Source organism: Xyrauchen texanus, chromosome 33 (genome assembly GCF_025860055.1).
Source record: "Xyrauchen texanus isolate HMW12.3.18 chromosome 33, RBS_HiC_50CHRs, whole genome shotgun sequence".
In the NCBI taxonomy this organism is placed as follows: Eukaryota; Metazoa; Chordata; class Actinopteri; order Cypriniformes; family Catostomidae; genus Xyrauchen; species Xyrauchen texanus.
Genome location: NC_068308.1, coordinates 30,583,476 through 30,604,973, shown reverse-complemented (window position 1 = coordinate 30,604,973; position 21,498 = coordinate 30,583,476). Strand labels below are relative to the sequence as shown.

Genomic DNA, 21,498 nt, shown 5'->3' with positions numbered 1-21,498 from the left:
TGTGGTTCAAGCTTACCCTTCCCACATACGGTCATTCTCTGACAGATGGAAGGTTCCGTGTCCAAGACACACCCAAAGAGAGAAGGAGGGGTTTTGGGACTTCTGCTGTGGATTAGATTGGTCTAATAAAAGAGCTGGATAATTGAAAGGCAGATTAGAGGCCGGTGGAGAAGACAGTTTTTCTAACAGAGGTGCTTGGGATTTGAAATATATTGATAGTAGATGTACATGTGGCAACACGGCCAGTGAAATACTAAGCAAACAACTTATGTGACTAGGAAAGAGCTAGACAGAGAAATTCTCATTACAGTGTTCGGTGAGAGTGAATTGGTCTTCGGTGGTTACAGTACATGTCAGGCATCTTTGAATAAGCATCTGTTTGTGTGCATTACCTCCAAATACACTCGCACCCAAATGCACACATTAGCGTAATAAAGCAGACCCACTGAGCTTGGAATCAGAGAAGTCATGTAACTGTATCCTGAGTGAGCAATGGAAATCGGATCCCCCTCTCAGGCCACTACCACTGGTGCTTGGGGAGGGTTCTGGTTACCCAGCTTTGTGTCGAACTGCCATCAGCAAAGAGTTAGTAACTGGGGTGGTGGACAAAGACAGGAGCACTATAGAATGGGTGGATTACTGGGCTTCTAGAAAGGGTTTCTAGTGTAAGAGTACATCCACTATAGAGAAACCTATAAAAAGAAACATAATAGGGTAGGACGAGAGGTAGCAAAAGTGTCGAAGTACGTCTGGAAATCTGTAGGAGGCATTTGTTGACATATCACAAGCTGGCCTGGCATCTTAGCAGGCACCTTAGTCACTGACATGCTGCTACTTCTTGAGATCTCAGAAGAGAGCCATTTAAACTGATGAGGTGACTGTTTGAAGGGCACACAAAACTGGACATCACATCTGACAAAAAATGTGATTGAAGTAATATGACAAAAGAGGACAAGAAGGAGCCAAATTAATCAAACGTCAAACAGGGGGACTGCTTCGAGAAGAAGTAAAGCAGCGTCTCTTTAAGGGATCAGCAGTCCCATAATCCCAACAGCAGACACTGGAGAGAAAAAGGGACCGAAAAACTATGGTAAATTGAGAAGGAGGGGAAAGAGACAGAGGAAGGGGGTGAAAGGAACCATTGCACAAAGGGAAAGGAACCATTGGGATCAGGATGACATCATCGGCTCTCTGGATTGAGGTGTTGAGTCCTCCTGATTATACTCTGAGCTGATTAGCAGACAGAGGAAAAAAATCTCCAGAGCCTCTGCAAACTCTCCGGGGAGCAAGACGTTGTTTTTACGAAGAGGAGAGGCCAAGGACCAGGAGCAAAACCAAGAGAAGACCAGAGTTACTTAGAAAGTTATGACCTATATCTAAAAAGAGTAGGCGACATTACAGATAACAATCAAGGCGTTTTAGTGAAGTGGATTTCAGTTTACTTTCTAGGAGCTGTCCCCACTAGGAGGCAAATTAATCAGGACACATAGGACAGCTAACTGTGTAAGTCTGCAGGCTATTGATATTCAGCTTGTTCTCTAGGCATTTAACACTGTCTGACCTTTGTCTGGATTGTAAGCCAGGATGCCCTCCAATGGCAGTAAAGCCCTCAAGCTACAGTTTGGGCTTATTAACCATGAAAACCGCTATCTAACTGCGGAGGCCTTTGGTTTCAAGGTAAATGCTTCAGCTCCGAGTCTCAAGAAGAAGCAGATCTGGACTTTAGAGCAAGACGAGCAAGATGGTCAGGTGGTTTACCTTCGAAGTCACCTAGGTCGCTACCTGGCTTCCGAAAAATATGGCAAAGTGAGCTGTGAGGCTGAGACGAAAAATAATGACTGTCGGTTTCTGATTGTGGCACAGTCAGATGGTCGTTGGGCCCTGCAGTCCGAGACACATCTCCGTTTCTTTGGAGGTTCGGATGACTACATCTCCTGCTTTGCTCAGACCATTGGTGAGGCAGAACTTTGGGCCATGCATCTGGCCCTGCACCCACAGGCCAATCTGCTCAGTGTGGCCCGCAAACGCTATGCCCACCTGGCATCCCCTGAGGGAGAGATTGCTGTGGACAGCAACATCCCATGGGGTGTGGATGCTCTTTTAACTCTTGTATACATGGATGGAAAATATTGTCTTAAGACCAGTGACAGTCGTTTCTTGAGCAATGATGGGAAGCTGTCCTCTGAGAATGGCCGTGGCACAGGTTACACCTTGGAACTAAAGTCAGGCAAGTTGGCCTTCAAGGACTGTGAGGGGAAGTATTTGACCCCAATGGGGCCCTCTGGAACCTTGCGTTCTGGACGCTGCTCCAAACCCGGCAAGGATGAGCTGTTTGATCTTGAGGAGAGCCATCCACAAGTGGTGTTTCAGGCTGCCAACAACAGATTTGTCTCCATCCGACAGGGTAAGTAGTACCAGCAGAAACTCTTTGAAATTTCCCTATGGGAGGACCACGTGCTTCTGACATAAGAGACACTAGAGCCAGCCTTGTGTTCTTGTTGTACAATCAGATGACACAACTTTACTATACATATTTAAAGTTATAGTTCACCCAAAAATTTATATTTAGTTTTATTTATTTGCCCTCATGTTGTTTTAAACCCATTTGACTTACTTTCTTCTCTTGAGATGTTAGACAGAATGTTACCATCAGATGTTTTTCTCCACTGAAATCAAAGACTTGTCTCCCTAACAGCATACTTTGAGAAACAATGATGTTAGGAAACTGAAAATGGAGGTTTCAAACTTAAATGGATTATTGTGGATGTGGCCTCAGTCACCATTCATTGTATGGAAAAAAGGATGCAATGAAAGTGAATGGTGAATTACAACATTCTGCCTAGCATCTCCTTTTGAGGTCCATGTAAGAAAGAAACCATATAGGAACAGTTGCAATTTATCAGGGCAGGCAAAGCCTTCTCTGCTGGCATAACATGCCTAATAAATAAATATTTTTTCATCCTTTCATTTTCATTGACCTTTTCACCTATGTATTTGCAATCCCTTTCCACTCTTAATTAATCTATAAATTAATAGCAAAAAAACAAAAAAAATGTATCCAATCAGAATTTATTCCTCGATGCTTACAAGCAAAGTGTGAAGACTGTTTCACAAATTGCATGCCTGAAGCCATGCTACTTAGCCGAAACCGGGCATGAGTCTGAGCTCCACCCTGTCAGGCCTTCAAAATTTCCACAGAATTCCTCAACAGTATAAATGAATAGGCATCTAAAGTCAGATTGTCAGATTCATCAGCCAATCAGATTTATTTGTTCTTGTGGTTGTGGTCTTTAGGATATGTCCCAGTCCAGGCCTTCTAGCTGGCCTTGAGTGACGCAATCTCGTTTTAAGTGACGTATGTAATTTGAAAGCATAACTGCAGGTATTGCTGTTGTGAAAGAGATCCTTTTGAATTTAAAAACCTAAGATGTACTGCATGATCGTGTGATTGATTAATTAAACAGGAAAGGAGGACTGATTTTCACTTCAAGCATATTGGTAAGTGCTTTTTGCATTGTTATAGCAACATCAGGAGTTTTCTAAGTGTAAATTAGGCTGCTTGAGCATTCAGTCTCTGATCAAGTTTTGACAAGAATCCGTGTACCCTGACGAAACAAAATTTATTGCAAGCAAAATTTTAATCGCAAATATTATAAATATGTTCTTGGTATTAGAACTCATTGGTTCTGGCTTTCGTGCATGGATGTGTTTTTAAAATGATTAATAATAACTGACATTAATAGTTGACTGCCACGTAATGTAGGATGGTTATACGGCATCTTATTCATTGTGAAACTGTGTTTTCATAATGGCATGAATCGCACTGAAGGCCTAGACCACAGGCTGTGGCTGTGGCTGTATAGGAACAACATGAGGATGAGTAAATGTTGACAGAATTGACATTTTTGTAAATATCTATCCCTTTAAGAAAATGTATAAATATATTGAGGATGTCCATCCACACTCCTATGGCATCTTGTGTGACAGATATTAATGAGATCTCTTTACAACTTGTAAGTACCTCTGATACCTATTGAGTAACCACATCTAGAATTCTGAAGTATTCTGTGCAAGCAAATAGAATATATGTTTTCTGTTTTGGCATTGCTTCATTTCCAGGAAAAATTTTTGAAAATATGAAAATATCTTGCATGCAGAATTGCAGCTGCATGATGGCCAACTATGCACACATAGTCAGATCTATGGAAACTAGTCTGGAGAGCAGGTGAACACAGAGTCTCGCCCATGAGCATGACCTCACAGAAATAATATATGGCAGCTGTCTTTTTAGCCAAGTAGGCCCATATTAATCTGCCATGCATAGACAATATTTATTCGCTGGCTATGTGCTCTGCTAACAAACATGCTGCATAAATGTAGTTTCCTGTCTTGACTGGGCAACTAAGTTCCGTAATGTAAATCTTGCATGGTGTAAGGTTATCTATTATCTCCAGCACAGATCTCTTGGCAGAGCATTTTCAGCCACCTGCAATAGATAAATTACTGGAGAAACTGAATGGCTTTGAATATCCAACATAGGGAAGGGTAGCCAGGTCAGTTACAGATCCTGTCCTCTATAGTACACTCAACTCTCTCTCTCTCTCTCTCTCTCTCTCTCTCTCTCTCTCTCTCTCTCTCTCTCTCTCTGTTCTATTTCTCTTTCTCTGTGTATCACACACACACTTGCAGATGCACACTTGTGCATAATTTGTCACAGACCAAAACCTCGGCCTTAATAGGAAGAACGCACTCACAGCAAACACTTTGATATACACACACAAACACCCACACACACTAGTGGAAAGTTGTGATAAATAATTGAGTGGGCAGGGTCATTGCAATGATGGTGGAGTGTGCTTTCAGAAACACTAGCCTTCCAACTTATTTCTTTATCTAGGGACCACGCAATATGCAGGTCCACAGTGGGGACGCTAATCGGAGAGTCCTTCGGGAGCAGTTGGGTTCTGGGCCAACAGGCAAAAACCCAATAGGGGGAAAGAGACAATGGAGAGTGTGAAAGTGAACCAGAGAAAGGAGAACAAGACAGTCAGGTAAAGAATGATTTGGCACAAAATCACAATGAATGGGGACATAATGCATTATGGGTGTGGACAGGTGGATGGTATAGCTTTTTTTTTGTCATTGTCACTGTTATAAGATCGTAAATCAAAGACTTTACCTGCAGCTCCCATGAGGAAGACATGATGTTGTATTGTCAGGTTATCCCCAAGGGGATAGAGGCAGTTAACACCATCCAAAAAGTTAGTTTGTAATACTAAAGCATGTGGGCCAGGGACAGTTGCCAGGAGTCAATTTACATTTACATTTAGTCATTTAGCAGATGCTTTTATCCAAAGTGACTTACAAATTAGACACATAGCAAGCAATTTGTGAAACAAAGTTTAACAACATCTGCAGTATAGGACTGCCAAGTTCTCACAGTGGCTGGAGTAGTAGAGATGCTGGCACAGAAGAGACAGACAATATTATAATAATAATGATTATTATTATTATTGTACGTTAAGTGCAACTTATAGCACAAATAATATGATTTAATTTTAGCAGCTAAATATCTTGAAGACTACAAAAGCAGCTATTGTGCAAATGCTACACTAAATTGTGAGTCCAAAATATTAGCAGCTGAAGCCATAGTCTTATTAATTTCCCAAATTGTTGTCAATTGAACCCAAATTACCCAAATTATCTTTTTGAAGAACCCACCGAGAACCAAAAGCATTTGTGGCAAAATGTTGATTACCACAAAAATACTTTTCACTTGTACATCCTTTTCTTTAAATTTATAATTGCTAAAATACTCACTGTTTCGAAAGTATAGCCGCAAGATGTAAATAATATGCATATTAAAATAGTTTACTAGCCTTTTCTGTGTAAATTCATATCCAATTTTACTACTCCAATGCCATGAATATATGATGACAAATAACTAGAAAATAATTTGCTTAGAACAATGGTCCGTGACATTTGGCATGGCTTTACAGCTCAATATTGAATAAATGAATATAAATTAAATGTAAATAAAAATATATATATATATATTATTTAATTCTGCATTTGTATTTCTAATACAGTCTTTAGGAATCCTTGAATAAAAACATCTCTTATTTTTAGATCCAGGATTCTAATGAAAACAATCCAGATCTTGAGGCCCATATTATCACAGTGAATCTTACTGTATGTTTTATGCTTACATTGCTTCCAAAAAAATCAAATGTTCAATGTCAGTTCACCATAATGAAATGTGAATTATCAAAATCTAGACATTTCATTATGGGTGAAAAAAGACACAGACCAGATGGAACAGTTGTTCTTAATGAGCGAGAGGCGTCTCCCCATCTATTGCACATTCATTTTGTGCAAAAAGCAATTAAGTAAAGTAATTCTGCTAATGGATGAAGCAGTTCATTTCTTTTGGAATCTCTACATGATGAAGGGAACCAGAGATGACTTTAGACAGGTCTGCCAATCAGCTCTGCAGGTCTGGGGTTCATTAAGCCCTGGGCTTCTCGCCCTGGGACGCAACACAAACTCACAGATGATATTTTAATCAATAATGAGTACTGACATTGGATGGTAGTTTTTCAGAAATGTCACTATTTTCTATTATGGTGATTTTGGCTGGGGTATTATGTTTTTTTTATTTTTGTTTGTTGTGTAACACTTGTCTGCAGCAGGATTAGAGTAGGTTGTGTGCATGGCTGCCACTTAATTTGGAAAGATGGCATGCACTCAGGTGGGTGGATTTGTTCCGATTTTTTTTTTTTCTTTTTTTTTTTTTGAAGATTTGTTTCTTCATCACCTCCACAATTTTCCCTGTAGCACTGTGATCTGCCCCAGAGAGTGAAAAAGAGCTGATCATAAATAAAGAGAGAGAGAGAGAAAGAGAAAGAGTAGAAAAGAGTAAGAAGCTAACAAAATGAAAGCTAAGAACTGGCAAGAGTGAACCACAGATAGTGGATTGTGGTATCACTTTACCATTAAAAATTTATCTCAGAGTAATTGTCTTGGTATATTTGGTGATCACTGCTTTAGTTTGGGGCCGACCTATAATATAAACAAGACATTAATGGTGAAGATGTATTTGACCAGCTTAGATCTAAACCTTAACTTGAATCTTGTAACTTGTATAAATAAGTACAGATTGAACCAAATGTATGAATAGTAATCTTTTAGAGTGTGTATTTGATCAGGTCCACATGCAATGATCTACTTGGCCCAATTTTGAGAAGGCCCTCTCGCTGTCTCTGGGTACTGTTACATTCCACAGAAATGGGTTGGTAAATTGAGAGGGAGCATTTTGTGATGGGAGTGAGGTAATTCTCAGGAGTTCAGGATTGAGCTAGGTAATCACAATACCGTGGATGAGGAATGATCAGCAGAGGAGATAGAGTGTCCTGCCCCAGCTGGCCTCTCTTCTTATATCTTTGGTGCAAAACTAAAGCAGAGTCAGACGTGAAATTGGAAAATATAGTGTAACGGGCCACAGAAATGAAAAGCACTGCAGCAGAGTGATATGTGTTCTGAGAAATGAAACATCTGAAGCTGATTCATTTTTTAACCTCTGATTTTGTCTTGTTTAGAAACGTGACTCTGTTGTTTTTTTTTTTGTTGTTTTTTTTGGTGTCTTTGACTGGTACTTATGCTTGCCCTGCTGAAAAAGACTACCTTAGACCACCTTGAATTTCAATGGCTGGTTTATGATCTTTAGTGACTGGTCTAGCTGGTGGACCAGCATAAACACAGCCATTACGTTTTCATGGACAGTAATAATTGACCTACAGTGTATTTTTGCATTGTCAAGCTACAAAGACTTCATGTGTCTGTCTATGAGCACAATGCAGAGGCCAACTGTGGTATGATTAACATGTTGTAAATGCATTATATAGTTCTGTTTGTCTGACATCACAAAACATATAATTACAGTCAGACTAAAGCATTTTAATGACATTTTATTCTGACTGAAATCAAACTGCAATAGTGCATGTAAATCTACTAATTGTTCACCATCAATCAAGGAATTCTTTCTGGTTATTCTTTCTAGTTAAAGCCTGGTGGGGAAACAAGCATACCAGCATCCTGTGTCGGGGACAAGCATCCAAAACACAACATATGTTGGTCACCTGCTAAGCTGGTCTTTTCAGCAGGGTTGGGTTCCAACACAAACATTGTGCTGACACTGTGTGTTCTCATTATTGTCTTAATCTAGCATACCAGATGTTTCTATCATTTTAAGTCATTAGGAATCAGATTATAGAATCCAATTCCAAAGTATAACCGCATACTGTCTTTTGATAGTCCATGATGATTTGTGAAAATCAACCATGCTCTGTTAGAGAAAGAGAGAGGCAGAAAGAGATAAACAAGCGCACAAATACTCTGAATAAAATTGCAAAAAAGGCATTCCACGGTGGAGTGATCGATGCCCACAGATTCTGCTGATTGGTCTGGTTTTGTTTCCACCATGTCTGAAGCACCCTGTGGCGTCCCGTCGAAACAAAGGTATTACTTCAGCCTCCCCACTGGTTTTCCTCTGCCTTCTCAGGGTCCTGGGTAGCAGAGCTGGAGGATTGTACATACACTACTCAAAAAAGCTGCTTACGGGACCCTACGGTGCAGCTTTGTATCTCTTTGTGTGTAGATAATTAGAAGAGGTCACAGCTTGGAAGGGGAGGGGCTGGGAGGATGACAGGGTGAAGAGGGAAGGGGGTAAGGTGCAGGATCTGGCCTGTTAAAGGATTAAGAAAATGATCAAGGGATATTTTCGGATACATCCACTTTGGGCCTTAGCCACTACAATCTGTCTGATGCATTTTGCACGATGCCACAGTTTTGTGTAAAATGCTTAAGATTATGACATTATGTAATTACGTTATATATATTTGTTTGCAACTTATATATAAATATTATATATTCAATTTCACCTTGATCGATTTAATAAAATTGCCACATACCAGATAAAAATATAGATATTTTTATTTAATTCAAAATATAACAATTGTGAAAAACAAGACAGTCAGAGAGACAAAAGCCTTGAAATTTGTATATGCCTTGTGTATTTTTAAATACTTTGAAAAACTTTAAGATCTATACAATCGATAGACAGACAGACAGACAGACAGACAGACAGACAGACAGACAGACAGACAGACAGACAGACAGACAGACAGACAGACAGATAGATAGATAGATAGATAGATAGATAGATAGATAGATAGATAGATAGATAGATAGATAGATAGATAGATAGATAGATAGATAGATAGATAGACAGACACATGAAAAACTCAGACTTAAAGGAATATAAATACAGATAAATATGGGTTCAATACAAGTTAAGCTCAATCAACAGCATTTGTGAGATAAATTGTTTACCACAAAAAATCTATTTTGACTCATCCCTCCTTTTCTCTAAAAAAAGGAAAAATCTGAGTTCCAGTGAGGCACTAACAATGGAAGTGAATTGGGCTAATCCGTAAACATTAAAATACTCATTGTTTCACAATTATAGCCACAAGGCATAAACAATATGCATGTTCACTTGATTTTAGTATGATAAAATCACTTACTTACCTTTTTATGTAAAGTTATAGCTAATTTTACAACTTTGTAAATGATGTAATGTCAACAAACCCTAAAATGACTGTAAAAATGGCAATTTAAAACAGATCAAATAACACATGAGTTTAACATAATAATTAATGTAAGTTCTTTTGTAAAATTTTAAGCTTACATTTTTTTAACCCTTCAAAAATTGGCCCCCATTCACTTCCATTTTAAGTGCCTCGCTGTAAATTGGGGGATGAGTCTAAATTGTATTTTGTGGTAATCAATATTAATGCCACAAATGCTGCTGATTCAGCTTAACCTGTATTGAAACCATAATTCTTTTAAAAACTATCAACATTTTCTTGAAGTGATAGTACGCCCTAAAAATCGAAAGAAAGTCATACAGGTTAACAACAACGCAAGGTGGTAAATTATGCGAAGTTTTCTTTTTGGCTGAATTATACCTTTAACACAAGCACTTCTTCACTTACACAAGAATATGCACTATCATGTATTACATGGTTTTTCTACACCCTGTTTTCAAGAGGCTTCTTGGACATACTGTAGCCATTAAATGTTAGTCCATGGAACTGCCATGACATAATCCCAGAACTAATTGGCATGGAAACACAGCGGGGAGCAACAAGGCGTCTGTCTCTGCCAAGGTCGCAGTTTTCATGCCAAGGTTTTACGGGTGCAATGGGAAAGATTCAATCACAAGTAGCTTTGCCCTACTGCACTGAATAGTAGTGCAGAACTGCCCTAGTCAAAACCGAGATATGTGTTGTTTGCCAAAATTAATGCATGAATGTATTTTAGGTACATAGACAAAAATGCACAATGTTCAATTGTGGGATGCCTGCAATCTACACAGTATAGAGCTTACGTTTGTTATACAATTAAACAGCTAAATCAAGATTAATGGTTTAAATAAAAAAAATAATTAGACCTCAATTTGTTGTGGTCTTATTGTGTAATTGCTGTTAATGCTACAAATAATCCTGTGTTTTGGTAGGAATCTGTCAGCATGGTTATTGAGTAAACCTCCCCATTTCAAACCAACAATGAACTTGCATTGTAATAAGGGATGATTATGGACAAAGGAGTGACATGTTTGGGCTCCATTAACGATAAATGTGAGTCTTAAATAAACAAGGTTTGCTGGAGACGTTGCAATAAAACAGGGCTCAGAGTCAGGTTGATACCTGTTGTGCATGGCAGGGAAGTTAATCATGTTGCATTGTCTCCCATCAGGATTCTGGGGGAAAGTTCAGGACATACACGTTGTTTAAACTGCTACTTTTGAAAGGCCCTTAGAAATGCATTTAAAGTGAGAGTGACAGTATTGTTGTGTGTGTTTGACTATTTTTCTAATGTAAATGCATATGTTAAAGATGCACTCAACCTTAAAGGGATAGTTCACCCAAAAATGAAGGTTCTGAGGCAAAATGTTAGCCTCAGTCACCATTCACTTTCATTTGTATGGGGTAAAAAAGTTGCAATGAAAGTGAGTGGTGACTGAGGCTAACATTCTGCCAAATATTTCCTTTTCCGTTCCACACATATACAGGTTTGGTACAACATGAGTGGGAGATAATTTGTAATATGTTTTTTCTTAGATGAAGGGTATGACGAATAAATTTTTAGGTAAACTATCCCTTTAAAGAACTGAATAGTGCTTCAAAAAATAAATCATGTACATAAGCGGAAGTCTCCAGTCATATCAGTAGACTAATCAAAGCTGTAAATGGGTTGCCTCGTGGGGGCTCCCATGTTGAGATCATATGACTAGACAAACATTGCTTATTTTACCCCAATTACCCCCTAATTATTGGACACTTTGACTCACAGAATAAATTAATCATGAATAGTACATTTCTATGATGGCATCAGAAACCAAAAGCTATTGCTTATTGCCAAGTTGTCAGTTTATGTCCTAAATGACTGCCATATTGGAAAAACTACTCATTGCATCTTTAAAACAAAACAAGGACTAACTATTTCATCATGTTTGTTTCTTTATGTGCTTCCACAGGTGTGAGTGTCTCAGCCAATCAGGATGATGAGACAGACTTGGAGACGTTTCAAATGGAAATTGATAAAGACGTGAGAAAGTTCAAATTTCGAACTAATGAAGGGAATTACTGGACGCTTGTTGCTCATGGAGGCATCCAGTCAACAGCCACAGAAGCGTAAGAATCACCTTTCTTTTAGTCCCTGTGCTCTAAAAAAATTACAACACATGTTAAAAGCCTGACAAACTGATAATCTGTACAGGCTCAATATGATTTGGGCCTTGTCAGGCACAAGATCAGGGCACCTTCAAGCAATGGCCGCAATTACATTAGAGCAAGTAGCAATTTATTTGAATATCCCAAATATGTATCTATGAGTAAATGCATTCATAACATTAACCATTTTATGTCCTCCCTAATTTTAGACATAAAAATAGCATTGAATTGATCAAATATGGGTTTGATTGTCAATGTTTTATTCACAATGTTTATCTCCCTGTCTCCTGTGTGCAGCGGTGCCAACACCATGTTTGACATAGTGTGGCTTGGTCGACGGGTGGCACTGCGAGCCAGCAATGGAAAATACGTATGCACAAAGAAAAATGGCCAGCTTGCTGCAGTCAGTGACAGTGTGGGTGAGTGCATAAATGGTAGTACCTACAAACAAAATCTAAATCAAATGTAATTTATAAAATGCACAACAATACAGTATGCAGCAGTAACTGCAAATGAAAATGGTATTCCTGCGTGCTTGAAAGAAGTAAAAATCGTATAATTTAGAAATGTAAGTTGAAATCCACTTAAAATGTTTTCATGAACATGTCATAAACAGCTCTCCTAGTATAGTAAGAGGATGCTCATTTTCATCTGCCTTCCAGTAGCAAAGTAAATAACAAAGGAGTTCTGTCTAGACAGCAATGAGATTAAATCTGGACAGCAATGAGATTAAATGGAGAGCAAATGAAGACTTTTGTTTAAGTCTACAGCTTCTCAGAGAAACAGACTCTAGTAGTGTCTCTAGTCTTAAAAGCGATCTCAACAATGTCTCACTCTCTCCTCAAATTTGCCAAGATAAAGTCTCCAATCAAAAGTCAAACATTTCTATATGAACTCCAACATTCCTCATCAGATTCTACCAAAACCAAATTATCAGTACTATGCTATCCATATTAAAGGGATAGTTCACACAAAAACGTCTAGGTTACGTATGTAACCTCCGTTCCCCGATGGAGGGAACGAGACGTTGTGTCAGAGAAGCGACACTAGGGGTCTCTCTTGAGCGCCTATATTCACCTCTGAACTATGAAAAAAGGCCAATGAGAGTTGGCAACCATTATTTGCATGTCCCACCCCCGGACATACGGGTATTTAAGCGGCGCAAATACGGGAGTTCATTCAGGATTTTTCTGAGGAGCCGGAAATGGTCCGGCCACAACAGGGGCTCGGCTCAGCGACGTGGCAGGGGAGACACAACGTCTCGTTCCCTCTATCAGGGAACGGAGGTTACATACGTAACCTAGACGTTCCCCTTCTGTCGCTCTCTCCACGTTGTGTCAGAGAAGCGACACTAGGGGTCCACTTAAAAAGAGCCGTGCGCTGAGCCATGTACGTGATCCGCTGATACAGGAGCGAGCAGGTATTCCTACGTGCAGAACGACCAACTGTATCAGGCTGCACGTACCCTTCCCCAATGCCCCATTTAAGCCATCAGGATTCCTTATCGTTACCCTGGAGGGGGGAACACTGGTTGACTCCTCACTGTTTTACACACAGGGGGAGTCCGAACAGGAGGCCTTACCTGTGGGGCACCTATACCAGTACAGGGTAGCTTGCGGTACCCGCAGTGGTTTGGTTCGGCGAGTTCCTCCGCAGAACTGCGACCCACGAGGGCTAGGGAGGAGTCAACCAGTGTCCCAAACCTGGAATCTCCTGGGAATGAAGGCGCACTGTTTCCCCTGGTTAGGGGGAAGGGCGCTGGGTGCAAGCGATTCACCCGGTCAGATCGTGGACGTGCCACCGAGTTCTACGGGCTCGGTACCTGAGAGAACACGGGACGATACTGACTCAACTCGGAGATTGTAGAATCTCGCAAAAGTGTTAGGTGTTGCCCAGCCCGCTGCTCTACAAATGTCTGCTAGGGCAGTGCCCCTAGCCAGTGCCCACGAGGACGCAACACTCCTGGTGGAGTGGGCTCGGACCCGCAAAGGGGGGGCACGGCCTGGGTGTGATAAGCCAGGGAAATGGCATCGACAACCCAGTGGGCGAGTCTCTGCTTGGAGACAGCATTCCCTTTCTGCTGTCCCCCAAAGCAGATGAAGAGCTGCTCAGAGCGTCTGGTGCTCTGTGTGCGGTCCAGGTAAATACGTAAGGCACGTACTGGACACAACAGTGAAAGGGCTGGGTCTGCCTCCTCCCGGGGCAGCGCTTGCAGGTTCACCAACTGATCCCTGAAGGGTGCGGTAGGAACCTTGGGCACGTAGCCCGGTCGCGGTCTTAGGATCACGAAAGTATCCGCCGGACCGAACTCCAGGCAAGTGTCGCTAACAGAGAACGCATGCAGGTCCCCGACCCTCTTGATGGAAGCGAGCGCGATCAGCAGGGCGGTCTTGAGAGAGAGGGCCCTGAGTCCAACTGAGTCAAGCGGCTCGAAGGGGGGTCTCCGGAGTCCCATAAGGACGACCGAGAGATCCCAGGAGGGAAACAGGTTAGGCCGGGAGGGAGTCATCCTCCGGGCACCTTTTAGGAACCTGACGATTAAGTCGTGCTTACCAAGAGACTTGCCGTCTACCGTGTCGTGGTGGGCCGCGATAGCAGCAACATACACCTTGAGGGTGGAGGGGGACAGCCTCCTATCCAGCATCTCCTGAAGAAACACGAGCACTGACCTAACTGCGCACTTCTGTGGGTCTTCGGCTCGGGAAGAACACCAGTCCGCGAACAGACGCCACTTCAGGGCGTAAAGATGCCTGGTCGAAGGGGCTCTGGCTTGGTTAATAGTGTCTATGACGGCCGAAGGTAGGCTGGCTAGATCCTCCGCGTCCCGTCCAGGGACCAGACGTGGAGATTCCAGAGGTCTGGATGCGGATGCCAGAGCGTGCCCCGTCCTGAGAAAGAAGGTCCTTCCTCAGGGGAGTTCGCCAGGGAGGGGCTGTCATGAGGAGCGTGAGATCCGAAAACCACGTCCGGTTGGGCCAGTAGGGGGCCACCAGAGTGACTTGCTCCTTGTCCTCCCTGACCTTGCATAGCACCTGTGCAAGAAGGCTCACTGGGGGAAAAGCGTACTTGCGCAGCCCCGCGGGCCAGCTGTGCGCCAGAGCATCTGTCCCAAGGGGAGCCTCTGTGAGGGCATACCAGAGCGGACAGTGGGAGGTTTCCTGGGAGGCAAGCAGGTCTACCTGGGCCTTGCCGAACCTGTCCCAAATCAGCTGGACCGATTGGGGGTGGAGCCTCCACTCTCCGCCGGGCAAGTTTTGCCTTAACAGCGAGTCCGCTATCACATTGAGGTTGCCGGGGATGTGAGTGGCATGCAGTGACTCCAGTCGCTGCTGACTCCAAAGGAGGAGACGACGGGCGAGCTGTGACATGTGGAGGGAGCGTACTCTGCCTTGGCGGTTTATGTAGGCCACCACTGTGGTGCTGTCTGTCCTGACTAGGACATGCTTGCCACGAATCAACGTAAGAAATTTCTTCAGGGCAAGAAAAACGGCCAGCAGCTCTAGGCAATTGATGTGCCAGCGCAGCGGGCCTCGGTTCCACCGGCCTGCGGCTGCGCGCCCGTTGCACACGGCACCCCAACCCAATTTGGAGGCGTCGGTTGTAACCAGAACGCGACGGGACACCTGCTGCAAGGGTACTCCTGCCCGTAGAAAGCAGAGGTCTGTCCAGGGTTTGAAGGTTTGGCGGCAGGTGGGGGTAACTTCCACGCCGTGCGTGCCGTGGCGCCATGCTCGTCTCGGGACTCGAGTCTGGAGCCAATGCTGAAGTGGTCTAATATACATCAACCCCAGTGGTGCGGCCGCCGCGGAGGATGCCATATGCCCCAGGAGCCGTTGGAAACGTTTCAAAGGGACCACGGTGCCTGGTTCGAAAGAAGCGAGGCATTCCAGCACTGACTGAGCGCGCTCGTTGGAGAGACGTGCTGTCATTGAGACTGAGTCTAACTCCAAACCGAGAAAAGAGATGCTCTGGACCGGGGTGAGCTTGCTCTTTTCCCAGTTGACCTGAAACCCTAAACGGCCGAGGTGCTCGAGCACCTGGTCTCTGTGTGCGCATAGTAATTCCTGCGAGGAGGCCAAAATGAGCCAATCGTCGAGGTAATTGAGTATACGTATGCCCGCTCCTCGTAGCGGGGCAAGAGCCGCCTCTGCGACCTTCGTGAAGACGCGAGGGGACAGAGACAGGCCGAAGGGGAGGACCTTGTACTGATACGCCTGGCCGTCGAACGCGAACCGTAGAAAGGGTCGATGTCGAGGGCGAATTGAGACGTGGAAGTACGCGTCCTTCAGGTCTACCGCTGTGAACCAATCTAGATGCCGGACGCCAGATAGAATTTGTTTCTGGGTAAGCATTTTGAACGGGAGTTTGGACAAGGTCCGATTGAAAACTCGCAGGTCCAAGATCGGTCGTATGCCGCCGCCTTTCTTGGGTACAACGAAGTAAGGGCTGTAGAAACCCTTCTTCGTTTCGGTCGGAGGGACAAGCTCTATCGCGTCCTTGATTAGAAGGGAGGTGATTTCCTCGCGCAGGGAGTGGGCATGTTCGCCGTGCACTGTGGAGGAACGAATGCCCACGAAGGGGGCGGAGACCTGGCAAACTGAATTGCGTAACCGAGTCGGATGGTCCGGTGCAGCCACCGTGACAAGCTGGGCAGTGAAAGCCATGCCTCTAAGCTCTGTGCTAGGGGCACCAAGAGGACGAGTATTTTGGACGTACCCGGCGGGGCTTCGCAGCGGTGCGGAACAGGTAACGCGGCGTCGGGAGGTGCTGTGGCGTCCCGAGGCTCTGGTGCTGAGAATAAACTCAAAGCACTTACCTTGTTCCGCGCACCCGGCAGGGGGCGGGTTCATGACTGAGGAGGAGGTCTGATGCTGGCGTCCTCTGGACTCATCTGAACCGGCCGGCCGGGGAACAGTCGTGGGGCTGAGGGCGGAAGCACCGCATCCTGGGCGCCGAGACTGTTGAGGCCTGAAAGCAAAGTGCCGTGAGAACGGTATTTGCGGGCCATGTGACCCAGAGGTAAAGGAAATAGCTCTTTTATTGAGAATTTGGGTACCGCAGCCCCCGTCAGGGGGTGCGGCAAATGAAAAAACAAAAGATTCTCCTCCCGGCCCTCCACCGGGGGACGGAGTGGTCTTACCACCTCCGGAGCTAACTTCTCATCCTCTGGGTCCGCTGTCTCAGGGACGCTTGGGAGCCTTCTGGGTCCTCGAAGGGGTCCGTGAGGCAGGGGGCGTACGCTTCCTGCGGTTTGCTCGACGCCGGGGCTGACAGCTGGGCCCAGGTTGGGGCGGAGCAGAAGGTCTTCTGGCCGCGGGAGGAAGCCCTCGGCGAGCAGGTGGGGCCTGGGCCGTGGCGGCAAGCTTGCGGCGCGGCATGATGTAAGCGTTGATTCGACGGTTGTAAGCAAGCCGTGACCGCAACGTTGTCATGGTCATGTTCTCGCAATGAGAACATGAACCATCCACAAACGCAGCCTCAGTGTGATCACTGCCCAGACACACGAGACAACGCCTGTGGCCGTCGGAAGCGGAGAGTACTCTACCATCCAGGAACAACACAGGGGCGGAAAGGCATCTTTATAAAGACGCGTCCTTAAAAGGACGTTCAACGGCGCTCTGTTTTTTGCTCTTTTAGAGGAAATTACTCTTTTAAATAAAATCACTCATTTATGAATGAAAGAACTCGTGAGAGATCTTTCTTATCTGCAACTGTTGATGCGCTCAGGGGCAGGAAGTGCACAGCCGTGCAAACAGGAGAAAGCCGCTGTTGTGCGCCGTAGAATCCAACAGCATGCAGCAGAGGATAGCAGGAACTTCGGTGTGTAAAACGCAGCAGTCTGCAAACACGACCATCGGCTCGAAGAAATTTTCTGAATGAACTCCCGTATTTGCGCCACTTAAATACCCGTATGTCCGGGGGCGGGACATGCAAATACTGGTTGCCAACTCTCATTGGCCTTTTTTCATAGTTCAGAGGTGAATATCGGCGCTCAAGAGAGACCCCTAGTGTCGCTTCTCTGTCACAACGTGGAGAGAGCGACAGAAGGGGAACTAAAATGCTCTTATCATTTACTCACTCTCATGTCATCCCAGATGTTATGACTTTCTTTCTTCTGCAGAATGCAAACAAAATTTTTTATTTGAATATCTCAGCTCTGTAGGTACATACAATGCAAGTGAATGGTGGCCAAAACTTTGAAGGTCCAAAAAGCAAATAAAGGCACTATAAAAGTAATCCAAACAACTCCAGTTGTTAAATCCATGTCTCCAGAAGTTATATGATTGGTGTGGGTGGAAAAACAGAAAACAAAATGTAAGTCCTTTTTTACCATCAATCTCCACTTTTCTTCTTTTGTTTTTTGGCGATTCTCATTCTTTGTGCATATCGCCACCTACTGGGCAGGGAGAATTTATAGTTAAAAAGGACTTAAATATTTATCTTTTTCTCACCCACATATCACCTATCATATCACTTCAGAAGACATATACTCATCCACTGGACTCATGAATGGGAAAAGTATGGATTAATTTTATCCTGCATTTATGTCCTTTTTGGAACTTCAAAGTTCTGGTCATCATTCACTTGCATTGAATGGGCCAACACAGCTGAGATATTCTTTTAGCAATCTTTGTTTGTGGTATGAAGAAGAAAGTCATACACATCTGGTATGGCATGAGGGTGAGTAAATGATGAGAGAATTTTCATTTTTGGGTGAACTATCCCTTTAAATGTATAGCTCTCCTCTTACAGTATGTCAATATGATGTCTGAATTTATTTGTCCTAAGGACCGTTTGAGAGACTAAGCTTATACTAAATGAAACATAACTGATAACTCCTTTATGTCTCCTAAACAATAAAAGCGCACCCTTTGAGTAATAATATCTTCCTCTGGTATATCATCAACCTGTTCTTTCTCCAGGTGAGGATGAGCAGCTGGTTCTGAAACTGATCAATCGACCCATATTGATCCTGAGAGGAGAGAATGGCTATGTATGTCACCACAAGAGCTCAAATACACTGGATGCCAACCGTTCAGTTTATGACATATTTACGCTGTATTTCAATGATGGTGCATACCACATTAAAGGTAAGATTTACTCCTACCACATTAGACCGAGCATTACATTTAACCCTCCAATTTATTTCAGGTAATTTTTGACCCGAGAGTGGTAGATCATAATTTTTAAATACCACATCGTTTTTAGTACGGGAACCAAATTTGTGACTTTGTCAAGATTATCAAAATATATATTTTTTTTAATAAAAGTGTTTAAGAGATATAACCATCAAAAATAATTGTTACATCTTTTGTGTTTGTGGGTCAATTTTGACCCAGGCATTAATTTTGACTTTACACATCAGAATCAGAATGAGCTTTATTGCCTAGTGTTCTCACGTACACAAGGAATTTTCTTTGGGGAAACAAGTGCACTCAGAGCATTACAGTGAGACAGACACGTGATATCATGTAGATTTTTTCTTATAAACACTTCACTTACATATAGCCTCTTTCTCATATTCTCTCACACACTTTTTTTGTCCATCAATGGGACTGCAGCTTGCACACACACACATACACATAGTCTCACACACAGACACACAAACACACATTCCTGTACAAAACAGATGTAGCAAATATAACAAGTAAACTAAATCAAAGGTACTACAGCCAAACAGACGTAATTGCCACATTTTACTCTGCATACTCATGGCAGTTCGGCATGAACAACATTCGGCAGTTCATGCAAGTAAATATAATAGTTTTTGCTTCAAAACATAGTTAAGAAGTATTAATGTTGTATACTTGAGTTGTTCAGTTGTTTTGATAATGTTTAGTTGAAAAAGAATACATTGGCTTGTATTAAACAACTTGGCCACCAGATATGAGAGTAATAAGAAATGTATTGAAATTACTTGTAATTAGATGTTAATATAAAATGTGTATTATGTTATATTTAGATAAATGTAACAGAAATTTTGATTAAAAAAAGGTGTCTTCACATGTATCACACTGGTTTTGCTGTATGTATATTTAGAATTTCTACATTTCATTATTTCTAAACAAAATGGCATATTAATTAATAACTTTTATATTTGTCAGTTAACATGTCAAAATATAAATCTTTTACATGTATGAACAGTTTAGAACTTATAAATGAATTAAAAATAACTTTAGATTAAAACCATGGGATTATGAATGATTCCTAAGGTTGAATTCCACCGGTCAAAATTGACTCTTGAATGCAAAAGGTTTATGCAGATTCTGAACGCAATAGGTTTAAATCTATATTTGGCAAGATTTTGTTGTCCTGCTAAAAATCCCAATGCAATAGCATAAAATATATTGCCATATTTGTGCAATTCTATTAAGGCTATTATGACATGGAAACATGTTTAAGGACAAAACCAGCTTTGGCCAATAAGTTTTGTTAATCTTTTTAAAGGTGTTACAAATCTGATCTCAGTGTGATTCTACAGGTGCTGGTGGAAAGTTCTGGTATGTGTCCAACAGTGGATTGGTGTGCTCTGATGGCGACACACCTGAAGATTTCAGCTTTGAATTCCTGGAGCATGGACGGATAGCTATAAGGGCCAAAAATGGCAAATATCTACGCGGAGACCAAGGCGGCAACCTGAAAGGAGATGGAGAAAATGCAGACAGCTCTTCCCTCTGGGAATACTGACACCTTGTGGACATTTAAAGAACTGCTAATCGCCCGGGTTAAACTCTTGGATTTACAATTGTCAGGCAACAAATTGGTACAATTGAGTTCTAACGTTTGGAAATCTTTGTTTTTCATCAGTATTTTGATTTAGTCACTATTCAGCATTACACATGTATTCTTACCATTTCTGGATTATATACTTCTACAAAATGAGCTTGTAGGAAATAAAATGCACACACATGACAAGAAATGAATCTTTACCATATCAGCTCACTGTTACTCACTATAAACTGCAGCTGTGCTGCAAAACAAGTCTCTGGCATTGCTATGGACCTTTTTCCCCCCACAAAATTTGATGACACATTTCTGCTTTAATTGAGCATTGTAAATCTTGCAACCTTGTTTCCTCTCTCTCTTAATATATATACATATAACTGTACTTAGTTATATTACCTTGGCATTTATTAAACAGGTAGTGACAGTAAATTTGGCATCTTTCCTCACGTCTGAAAAAGGGAACACTGCAAAAACATTTTATTTGGTCTCCTATTTACCTGCCATTTACGCTTCTATATTTGTACATCCGTATTCCAAACCCGAAAATGTGAAAAGGGTCCATAATCTAGAGTAACATTAGCAAATCAAAAACATCTCATCATTAATTTTTACTTATTTTTTTTATCCCTCAATAACCCTTTACTTCATTTTTTATTTTTTTTTTTGTCTTTCATATATGTTGTTACTTAATACACTCCTCAATGTCTTGTCAGCTCCAGTGAATCTTATTTTATGCTTTCTAGAAATGAACTGACAGAGAAGTCAAACAATGACTGAAATGCCAGGAGACAACAGGATACACCATAATTACTTTTCAGTCCCTCGCAATGAAATTAATCAGAACTAAATCCATTTTATTCCCAATTGTGATTTATTTTAGTTCTCTTTCTTTTGACCATCTGGAAAGATTTTACAATTATTACAAATAAAATCCTGTCTCTAATTTCTGATGGAATTAATCTCATTTACTGTAACC

General features: G+C 42.3%; 1 protein-coding gene across 1 annotated transcript; it reads left to right on the top strand.

The window, feature by feature from the left end:
- Positions 1-1,285: 1,285 nt before the first annotated feature.
- Positions 1,286-21,471, top strand: fscn2b (fascin actin-bundling protein 2b, retinal). The gene is made up of 5 exons (XM_052103345.1): positions 1,286-2,404; positions 11,600-11,756; positions 12,093-12,214; positions 18,719-18,886; positions 20,278-21,471. The coding sequence occupies exons 1-5, from the start codon at positions 1,585-1,587 to the stop codon at positions 20,481-20,483; spliced, it is 1,473 nt and encodes a 490-aa protein (XP_051959305.1). The 5' UTR covers positions 1,286-1,584; the 3' UTR covers positions 20,484-21,471.
- The last annotated feature ends 27 nt before the right edge of the window (positions 21,472-21,498 follow it).